This window comes from Pleurodeles waltl, chromosome 3_1, assembly GCF_031143425.1.
Source record: "Pleurodeles waltl isolate 20211129_DDA chromosome 3_1, aPleWal1.hap1.20221129, whole genome shotgun sequence".
Taxonomy (NCBI): Eukaryota; Metazoa; Chordata; class Amphibia; order Caudata; family Salamandridae; genus Pleurodeles; species Pleurodeles waltl.
This window is the reverse complement of record NC_090440.1, coordinates 1,631,389,249-1,631,401,013: the sequence shown is the minus strand read 5'-3', so window position 1 is coordinate 1,631,401,013 and position 11,765 is coordinate 1,631,389,249. Positions and strand designations below refer to the sequence as shown.

The window sequence follows — 11,765 nt, the reverse complement described above, 5'->3', positions numbered from 1 at the left end:
CTAGGAGTTGTAATACCATCTTTGCCTGTATCTTTTGTGTTGGATACATGCGTTGTATGATGGTGTTGAAATTTTGAATTCTTTGTGGACTTGGAGTGGCTACTCCTTTTGATGTGTCTATTATGGCTCCCAGGTATTGTTGTACCTTGCGTGGCAGAATTTTGGATTTTGTGAAATTGACGGTGAACCCTAGTTTGAAGAGGGTTTGTATGATCTGATTTGTGTGATTTGAGCACTGTTTGAACGAATGGGCCTTGATTAGCCAGTCGTCCAAATATGGGAACACATGTATTTGCTGCCTTCTTATGTGTGCAGCGACTACCGCTAGACATTTGGTAAAGACTCTTGGTGCGGTTGTTAATCCGAAAGGCAGTACCTTGAATTGGTAATGTATTCCTTTGAATACAAACCTTAGGTATTTCCTGTGCGATGGGTGTATTGGTATATGGAAATAAGCATCCTTGAGGTCTAAAGTTGCCATGTAGTCGTGTAGTTTTAGCAATGGCAATACTTCCTGTAGTGTGACCATGTGGAAGTGGTCTGATTTGATGAAAGTGTTCACTACTCTGAGGTCTAGGATTGGTCTCAGTGTTTTGTCCTTCTTTGGTATCAGAAAGTACAGTGAGTAAACTCCTGTGTTTATTTGTGTGTTTGGCACTAATTCGATTGCATTCTTTTGCAATAGTGCCTGCACTTCTATCTCCAGGAGATTGGAATGGTGTGTTGTTAAATTTTGTGCTTTTGGTGGTAGGTTTGGAGGGAATTGTAGAAATTCTATGCAATAACCATGTTGGATAATTGCTAGAACCCAAGTGTCTGTAGTGATTTCCTCCCATGCTTTGTAATAATGGCCTATTCTTCCCCCCACTGGTGTTGTGTGGAGGGGGTGAGTGACCTGTGAGTCACTGTTTAGTAGTAGGGGCTTTGGGGCTTTGAAATCTTCCTCTATTTCTAGGGAATTGCCCTCCTCTATATTGTCCCCGAAAACCTCCTCTATACTGTCCCTGGTAACTGGACGGTGTGGCTTGTGAGGTGCTGGCTTGTGTGCTTTGACCTCGAAACCCCCCTCGAAAGGGCGTTTTACGGAATGTGCTGTAATTCCCTCTGCTCTGCGGGGAGTAGAGTGCGCCCATGGCTTTGGCAGTGTCCGTATCTTTTTTGAGTTTCTCAATCGCTGTGTCCACTTCTGGACCGAACAGTTCTTTTTCATTAAAAGGCATATTGAGAACTGCTTGTTGAATCTCTGGTTTAAATCCAGACGTTCGGAGCCATGCATGCCTTCTGATAGTTACAGATGTATTAATTGTCCGTGCAGCTGTATCTGCAGCGTCCATGGAGGAGCGGATCTGGTTGTTGGAAATGGTCTGTCCCTCCTCAACCACTTGTTTTGCCCTATTTTGTAAGTCCTTGGGCAGATGTTCAATGAGATGTTGCATCTCGTCCCAGTGGGCTCTGTCATAGCGCGCAAGTAGTGCCTGGGAGTTCGCGATGCGCCACTGGTTTGCAGCTTGTGCTGCGACTCTTTTACCAGCTGCATCGAACTTGCGGCTTTCTTTATCTGGGGGTGGTGCATCTCCAGATGTGTGAGAGTTGGCCCTTTTCCTAGCTGCTCCTACAACGACAGAGTCTGGTGGCAGCTGTGTAGTGATGAAAGCCGGGTCTGTAGGAGGCGCCTTATACTTTTTTTCCACCCTTGGTGTGATTGCCCTACTTTTGACCGGCTCCTTAAAGATGTCTTTTGCGTGCCGGAGCATACCAGGGAGCATAGGCAGGCTTTGGTAGGAGCTGTGGGTGGAGGAGAGGGTGTTGAATAAGAAATCATCCTCGACCTGTTCTGAGTGGAGGCTTACGTTGTGAAATTGTGCTGCTCTAGCCACCACTTGAGAATACGCGGTGCTGTCTTCTGGTGGAGATGGCTTTGTAGGGTATGCCTCCGGACTGTTATCTGACACTGGGGCGTCGTATAGGTCCCATGCGTCCTGATCTTGGTCACCCTGGCTCATGGTGGTGTGAGCTGGGGAGTGTGATGGAGTTTGTGCTGGTGAGACGTTAATCACAGGCGGAGGAGAGGGTGGTGGGGTAACTCTTTTCACCACTTTTGGTTGTGGTGTCTGTTCCGTCTGGAACTCCAACCTTCTCTTTCTCCTAATGGGGGGAAGGGTGCTTATTTTTCCTGTCCCCTGCTGTATGAAGATACGCTTTTGCGTATGGTCCACCTCAGTTGCTTGCAGCTCTTCCTCAAACCTATGCTTCTGCATTTGGGAGGTTAGCGAGTGCTCTTCTGTATAAGAGCCTGAAGCTGGGTCGCTTGCAGTTTGTTTCGGCATCGAAACCCTGTCTGCGTGTGTTTTCGGCTCCGAGGTGACTCTTTTCTTTTTCGGGGCCGAAACCTCTCGGCGTCGATCTGTTTCGGTGCCGCTGTCTCGGCGTCGAGCCGTGTCGGCACCGGCATCTCGGTGTCGAGGCTTGTCTCCAGCACTTTCTCGGTCCCGAGAAGGCTGCGTGCCGGTGTCTCGACCGGAGTCGGACGATCTCGGCACTGTTGGGGCCTTTTTCGGTGCCGACGGGCGGTCACCGAATTTATGGGTGGAGCCATGGCCTGGTGGCAGTGGCGTCCCCTGGGCCTTGTAAATGTTCTTCTGAGTGGATTTCGACGTCTTACTCACGGTTTGTGTATCGTCGAATCCTTCGGAGTCTGAGTCTTGGATCGAGAAGGTACCTTCTTCTTCCTGTTCCTCGAACTCCCGTTGGGCTGTCGGTGCGGACGCCATCTGAAGTCTTCTGGCTCGACGGTCTCGGAGTGTTTTTCGGGACCGGAACGCACGACAGGCCTCGCAGGTGTCTTCGCTGTGCTCAGGTGACAGGCACAGGTTGCAGACCAAGTGTTGGTCTGTGTAAGGGTACTTATTGTGGCATTTGGGGCAGAATCGGAACGGGGTCCGTTCCATCGGCGTTCTTCAGCACGCGGTCGGGCCGACCAGGCCCCGACGGAGGATCGAAAAACTACCCCGAAGGGCACCGGAGCTCTTCGATCTTCGATGCGGTGTGGAATCAAAGTACGCCGATCCCGAACGCAACAATACCGACGAAAATCTTCCGAAATTAGCTAATTTTCCATTCCGAAACTCGGAGCGACAGGAACACGTCCGAACCCGATGGCGGAAAAAAAAACAATCGAAGATGGAGTCGACGCCCATGCGCAATGGAGACAAAAGGAGGAGTCACTCGGTCCCGTGACTCGAAAGACTTCTTCGAAGAAAAACAACTTGTAACACTCCGGCCCAACACCAGATGGCGAGCTATTGCAGAACATGCGTATCTACAGCGACAGATGCCATCGAACTGAAGGTTTTCAAATAATGAACCATAAATACAAGTTCGAACAGCATTATCTTTTGGAAACACATTACCTCAACTGCAGAGAGTTCCACTCTCTGTAAACAGGCAGCCAAAGGGTTTGTGCTGCAGAGGGGTGGGCCTACTTGTCCCAAGGACAAAGTGAACATAAAACATTTGTTGCCCTTCACCCCAAACAAGATGTCCCGGGCGTCGGGCGATAGGAATTCCACATCCCTGTTGTTAGCAATATCATGCTTTTAATTACAAACAAATAACCAAAATAATTTAACTCAATATTATCAATTGAAAAATACATTCATTGACAACAACTTCCAGAGTAAACTGTCCTCAAATTCACGTTCATTTATTGGTGCAACATACTCATCTCAGTATTCTTCAAAAAATGTTACAGAGGTGTATAAGAAACTTTTTAGAGAATGAAAAATGGGTAACACAATTAACGTTATTTAGGGGGTCTCAGGAAGTTCTGGTCTGCAAGGATAACTGGCCTATATCCACTGGGATGTTATCAAAGAAACTTTCTAATGTCAAATGTTGCCGTTATTGTGCTACTATTGTCCAGCATGCCTATTATTATAAGTCATTTGTAATGGCTACGATCCATCAGAATTCTAGATTTTAGAGGTATTTTATCAAAAGCTGGCCATGTACATGCTTTTCTTTTGCTCACTACTGACTTTCATTCTGCAATAATCATGTAAGCAACATTTTAAGTGAAGAAATTAATTGAATTGCTGGACTTGTTACCCAGCATTAGCTCAGTATTTGGCAAGTTTGTCTTTTACAGTATTTAGATTATTAACGGCTAAATGTTCCACTGTTCACAGTCTTGAAACTTGGATGAAAGAATTCAGTTATATGAAATATGGAATTATATTAAAGCAATGTATGGAAATAAACATAGAAACATGTTATAGGATATTTTTGTATTTGCTATGAAATACTGAAATGTAGAAGAACTCAGTAGTAAAGGATGATACATACAAATCCAGGCAATGTATTAACATACTTGAAAAAGCAGTTCCATGAGTGAATGTACCACCTTATGTTATTTCTTTTTTCACACACCTCTCAATCTACCATCACATTTAATAAAAGTCAGGGGTGCATTATGTGCTTTGCAATAATGACAGTGGTACTAATCTGCACTAAATGTCACGTATTAAAGTACCTTTGCCATGCAGTAGCTACTGTTTTACAAATGTAACCATACTAGGAAGTATTCTCTTCTTTTTAAATGTTTATATGCCCTAGTAGTTTTTCTTAGTTACTGCTTTTGTTTAGGTTTTGACTACACAGTGCTTGCGCAGAAAAAATTATTTAAAAGGGCTTAGAGCTTGCCCATTACTTACTTAAATTTACCATTGGTTGGATCCCATGTGATGCTCGTTTTTTGCTTCCTATTTGTTGGCCCCTTCTCCTCAGGCTTTCTCCTGGGCTTGAGTCTTCATCCCTGCCATGGAGCATGCACCAAGAACTGCTTCCTGTGGCCAGTATACTTCTACTGGCCAAAGGCTCCTTCAGGAACTCTTTTTCACCTTTTTATGCAGAGACCCCTTTGCCGTTGTTCTCGTCAGGGCACCCACCCCTTCACTGGCTACATATTCTGTTTCCCACACTCCTCCCTCTTGTTGCTTTTTTTTGAAGATGTATATAGCACACATTTGAATCAAAGGTATTGGAGCTCTTTACATGAGCACTATTTATATTGGACAAGAACACATTTATTTGGGTTTTTTAGGCCCAGTGAGAGTAAGTGATCTGCCCAGAATCACAGGATATTGACCGAGACAAACCTGTTTCCTTATTTGGCAACTCTGGCTATCATGCCACATTCCTTCCCCAGAGAAGAGGGCTGCTCGTCAATCACAACCCCTGTGTGGTTTTAAGGCATATTGCACAGCAGCATAAGCAGCTGTGCAACATGTCTTAAAGTAAATAAAAACAAAGTGCTGTGACACACCCAGCATTGACAGCTTCATATTGCTGTGATTTTATTTACTTTAAACCATGCAGACTGTGCTGCTGTGCAGTATCATTAAAAATATGGGGTGATGTAAAGTGGAGTGATGCACAGTAGAGTAGAGTTGTGTAGAGTAGAGTGGGGTAGAATGGTGAATTCATGGTGTGGTAGCACGCTGCCATTACAGACAACACATTTTCAATTGAAATGATCATTACATTAGCACAGACATATATATATGTTAGTTATATATGGTTTATTGCAGACTCGTTATTTTCAGCAGTTAAAACTCATTAGAAATGCCAGGAGCATCTACTTAATGATCCCTCTCTACTCCTCGCTGCCCATCCTCCCCCCCCCCCCTCAACTCCTATTTACCAAAACTAAGTCTAAAGTTGCTTCTTGATGGCTGAAAGAGACATTGAGCCATAGGGGGGCAAGTAGGTCAAACATGAAGAACACTTCTCTCTGCCCAACAGCATTCATCTAACTCTTAACTCCAGGTGTTGCCTCTGCATTAAGTAAAACTATATTGTATTGGAGCATTTGTTGGCGCTTCATACCCATAACAAGGCTGTGAAGCGGTTTGATTTTCTTTGATTTGTGGGCATATTTTCGGTGCCTGGTGTGTCAGAGTGTACATGCATGTGGTGCTGTGGAAGTGCATGAGATATGTGTAGTGGTGCAGTTTATACAATACACACGCTGCATCTTGAGTACGGGATCCCATATCAGTACTGAAACATATAGACTGCTGGCTCGATGTACATCCTTACATACTTGAAGCCTTCAACACTGCAAGTTCCACTGCTATTAATTCTTTGTTATTGTATTTATGCAGTGTTAAAAACCCTCTTTATTTCGATATTTCGGTTTGATCTGAAGCCTCCTCCAAGAGGTATTTAGACAATCACATTGAGCATCAAGACAGACACAATACATTATTCAGTTTCTGAAGTAGGACTCATTGTCCTGCACCCAACATCTCTCATAACATCTGACTGTTTCTTTATGTATGTAATTTATAGGACACAAGTAAAGTTTTTATATAAAATGTATACTGAGACAATGCCCATTAAGAGTAGAGTGTTACATAGATATACAATACCAACGTCAGTGTAAACAAATCTCAAAACATCAACATTGCTCGGGTGTAACATAATTCTCGAAATATATATTAAGGTTAGAGTTGGCAACACACATTAAACACATATACACCATTTACAAAGCATAAGAGTTTGGGTTGATTAAGGGGATACATAATCGTGCTATCAGGTATAAGTAAAATATGATTTGGCGAACCAGGATGGAAGTTTTCTCGATATGCAATAGTGTGAAAGAAGACAGGAAGCCATAGTGGATTTATCTATTGAGATCCACGTAAAATGTACTTTAAATCATTCACTTCCCATGAATACATTCTTTCAGGCAGAAAAATCCTGAATCTATGTGTGCCAAATCAAAAAGTAGAACTGTCGTTTTACAGGAACTATTGTTGGACCTCTAGTTGTTAACAACGGTTTGCAACACACACACGACTTTAACAGTTTGGGCATTTATTCTGGGTCCTTTTATAAATGTAGTTAAAATATTTAATTTACTGAGTGACAATACAGGCCAGCCAGATGCTCATTTTTGTTTTCTAAAATTCCTGCTCCTTCTTATAGCAAATATTTGGAAGAATACTGGAGGTTTTTCTGAGATAAGTAAAAGAGAAGAGTACACAGACCGTACATTTAAAACGTGGAAAATGATTTTGTTTCCATCGCCGTAGATACGAGGTGCTCTAGAGTTGCAAGTGAAGGCAGTGCACAGCTGAACAAATTTCGACAATGTTGAAAAATAGCATTGCTTACTAACCAGTAATTTGAACCAGTGTTACATTTTAGGAAATAAATTACTGTTTAATAAATTACAAGGATACATTTTCAATCCAGTTTGCATTATTCCAACTTTCATCATCGTACATTACGAAAGATGCACATTTTCTTCTTGAGGGGGATGTTTTCAGAACAGTGTTTGTTCTGCCCCATTCTCTCCTCAATCAAATTCTACCTTGTGGCAAATGGTTCAGTGTGCCACTGAGATGGAACACAAGGACAAGGAGGAGGAGGAAAACATGCGAACTCGCCAGAACACTGAGAACGAGAAGTCTGAAACTGCACCTCGGACTTCGAAGTCCCTGCAATTAGTTCACGATAATGGTACATTTAACAGCATAGGCGACCCTCATATACCTAAACAAGCCATACCACAAAACAGCATTTAGTCAGCCAGCTTATTTTCAGAAATATGCCTATTCTGATCCTGAGCACAGATGTGTGGGCCGATTTTACTATCAAACCTACCAAATTTATTTTAATACATCAGGTGTAATATTTATTGGCGCCTTCAAAAGTAGCTTTAGATGTGACAGGATATCAATACCTGTTGACCAAACCTTAAGAGATGAATCAAGGGAATCGCCGTCCTGGTACATAAGAGCAATCTTTCTATGTAGAGTATAACCATGTCTTGGCATAGTCACATCACCTTGCTTTAAAATGGTCACCGGGCAAAGATCGTTACCTCCGTCACCTACATAGATGACTTTTGTATAATGCATGTTACGATTTACCTGCTGATCTAGAAAATCCTGTAAAACCTTTCGTTTGCAGAGGTTTTGGGGGCATTTTGGACAATGATGAACATGAAAATTCTTCACAGTCAAGTAACCAATGTCATCAAATGCAGCAGGATTTGTGAAGACCTTGTCAAACACCCTGTGAACATTTGCTCCTTCTAAAATCCATTCTATGAATAGCTGATTGGAGTCTGAAATTATGACACAATCAAATGAATCTTTTTTCTGTTCAACAAATGTCAACAGTTCTGCCATTCCAGTGGTTAACGGTATGGTGGTCATGATTTTCTTCATTGCATCTTGTCGGATTCCTTGGTCTCCCAAGTATTTAAAAACTCGGCCCATATATTCCGTCCATTTTCCTTTTTCATAAGAATCTTTTAATCCACTGGGAAGCTTTTCATCAGGAGCACATTTTACAATCCAAGTATCACTGTTGTCGTCTACAAGTGTGTGGTCAAAATCAAAGACCAGGAGAAACTTCATAGTTGCAATAGAAGACTGTTACTACTAATACCTAAAACAAGAAAGATGAAAATCACTATTAAGACAAACAAAAAGAAGACACACAATTACTTACAGCACTGGTGAACTAGAATAAAGTGCAGCATATGATCACTTAAACGTCGAAGGGTGCTTTTCTAATCATATTACTGAAACAAAAAGAGCTGCTTACAAAAAACACACAAAGATACAGTTGAGAACTACAAAGCATGGCAGGGCCGTAGCATAAAGAGGATTGGTGCAAAAGAACATGCACCAGAGAACATCCTCGACAGCACAATACATGCAGTGAGGGCAGGGGCATCTCACAGGAGTCTATAGAGCAAGGTTTCTAAAAAGAAAAAAGAAAGAAAACAAAACAGAAAAAAGGCCCTTCCTTGCCTGCTCAGTAAAAAACTGTGATAGATCGAACGGTATGTGCATTTGTACTTTACTTTTTATATATGCGTTTTACAACGTGCTAAGAATTAAAAAAAAAAAAGCCTTTTTATGTCTGGTTTGACAGCATATTTATCAACACATGCTACTGTTACAAAATAAAAATATACATACAGTGGACTTCAGCTCTGCCCATAGCAGTGTTTCTCTGTCACCTCAGGCTTTTAGAATTATACTGTATCATTAGACCTCCTATGGAATGCTTCCCTTGCAAAGCACAAAGGACTATTCACAAAAAACTCTGTATGAGACATTACATTCCTCATCTCATGGATGCATTGTATACAGAAACCAACTGATTTTGTTTTGCGATAGAAGTTTCTTTTTTCAGGACATAAAATGCAGCCCAGACCTATATATGTTTTGATAAAAATTTCTTTCAATGAGGACGCACATTTAGGTTTCTGGTCCGCTGGCTATTGTGAGTCATATTTTATCAGGTCTTTTTATAACTTACTAGCCCCCTCTAGTGAATTGACAAAGAACAGGTGTTCTGTTCTATCAGAAAGTGAAGGAGCAATAAAAACACCTTTAAATCTTGTTCTTGTCACATTTGCTCTGAGTTCAGAGACAAAGGTCAAAAATCAGTTTGTCTTCTTGTAATTACTTTTCCTTCTGACTGCAGAGTTCCAGGATTTTATAAGGTGAACTGTCTGACCTGCTTTACAAAGTGTGAAATGAAAGGCTAGGGTGTCAGTTTTTTCCTAACACACAACATTTAAATAACTAAGTCAACTGTACAAGCATTTAAAAATATACTTCAGTATTTATGAAAGACATTTTTTTTGTAATTCTGTGTGGTGAAAAAATATTTTACTGGGATGAAAACAAATCGGAACACTTTACTTGGTGATGTGCAAATGATAAATTTAGTTTTCTGAAACCCAATTTGCACAGAAAATGAATACACTATAAAGTTTTATCAGTAAAGCTGCAAGTTAGTGGGAAGCGTTTTGGACATTTGTTGAAAGTTTACTATCTGTGCATGACAGTGTGCTACCACATCATGCAACTGTTTAAACATAAACTGAGAAACACTCCTGTCCTGATGGCAAAGTTATTAGCAAACTAAGAGGCAAGCCATGGATCATGTGTACCATATATGTGGGCTAAATTTATTATACATGGAGCAAACGTTTAGTCTATTTAATCAAACCAAAGTTGTTGTTTTTTTAACAGCAGAAATGCTGAACTCACATATTTGAAGGTGCACTCAACTGTGAGAAAGAGTGCTTTCATGGCTTTCTAATGTAACAGAAAAATCAGTCTTTTTTTCTCAGACTGACTGACTATCATACGTGCCTACTCAGCATTCTCTCATTTACTGTTTTGGTCACTATCAGAGATTAGCTCTGATTTCAGGGGTAAATAATATGTACTCCCTTTTATGTAACACTGGCTACTATCCTTTCAACACAGGCTGTACTGAGACTGTTGGTCGACAAAGCATGCTTATTGACAGGGCCTGTGACAGAGCAGCCTATCCCAAACAGAACATTACAACAGGGCACATGCATGTTACATCAGGGGGGAGGGAGTTGGTGGGTGGAGTTGTGCTTTAAAGGTATACCAGGATTCCACACAGGAACTGATCATAAATAGTGCTAACACCTCAATAATACTATGAGTATAACCTACGCGTTATCCGCCAGTTAGATTTTCTAGAACTCACCTCGGTACTGCCGCTACGAAACCTGGGGCAGCACAGCTGTTTAGTTCTAGCTGTCTGTTTTGCCTTGTTGGCTCCTGTAGACCGTATGGCGGCATGTCATGGTTGGACATGGAACCAACTCGTCCAGCTGGGTCAAAATGGAGGGCGGAGAGGGAGAAAAAAAAAACCAGCATCCCCAGGGATAGCAGCTGACAAGACAGAATCCAGAGAAAAGTAAGAGGTAGATCAGACTGAAAGGGGGAGGAGCCAGGACAGGGCACCATTTGTACATGTTTATTATGAGAAATAGATCCATTATTTATAAAATTAGATCTAATAATACATGTAAAACAGTAATAAATATTTTATTAAAAAAGGTTGATGATGTGAGAATTCATCGTCCAGAGAGAATGGATCACCTGGAGGAACAGTTAGGCGAAGGAACATGCCTGAAGCACCACATTAGGACAGAGATAATTGCGGAGAGACACTGACAACAGCTGCACAACAATGGTGCCTAAGTGGATGCACCAAACAGAGAGAACATGTCACTGGGATCCACAATCCAGCCTCACAGCATTAGATAAAGCGCTAACTGAACTCTCTATCCAGGCAGGTCAGCAACATATAAAGAGAGCAAAACAAGTCAGGCGCTGACCCAGATAGACACTGAAATGGCAACAGCGCAAATGATCCAAGGGGTAATGTAATGGAGCAGCAGCAGGAGGCACGAATCATCATAAAAAAACATGCTTGTGGGAGGCCTCACTACAAAAACATATAGAGATGAAGCTGACGCCCCATGTACTCCAACCACCAGAACAGTAGTACAGACAACACAGATAGAAAATTGTAGGCAGAATAAGAAATGCACACAGAAAAAGGATGGGGACTCAACAATGAAAATCTAAGGGATGACGGGCCAACAAAGGGAAAGTGCTGGAGAATATTGATAAAAAATAAGGGTGCATCCCATTAAATCTTTTCCCTAATAAACCTGTGTTACGGTGAATGAAAGATCTGAAGGAGAATAAATTGACCCACAAGGAATTCTCCTGCCTTGCTGTTGCCCTTGTAAACACTTTTGGAAAGACAACTGGAACAGACTTTATATGCAATCGTGTGAGAGACCACGCTTTGTGTAGGCAACGGAGAATAAAGAATGAGGGGTAACAAGATTATTCTCTGTCAGATTAAACTGTGCTGTGCGGACATGAAAGTGCCAT

The 11,765-nt window shown here is 41.8% G+C and overlaps 1 protein-coding gene across 1 annotated transcript in view; it reads right to left on the bottom strand.

Annotated features, from left to right (window-relative positions):
- Positions 1–3,679: 3,679 nt before the first annotated feature.
- The window catches only part of PHOSPHO2 (phosphatase, orphan 2), a 58,701-nt gene continuing 50,615 nt past the window's right edge, over positions 3,680–11,765 (bottom strand). The window contains exon 2 of the mRNA XM_069225300.1: positions 3,680–8,463. Within this exon, the coding sequence (XP_069081401.1) occupies positions 7,677–8,432 (756 nt within the window). The 5' untranslated portion in view covers positions 8,433–8,463 and the 3' untranslated portion in view covers positions 3,680–7,676. The remainder of the gene's footprint in view (positions 8,464–11,765) is intronic.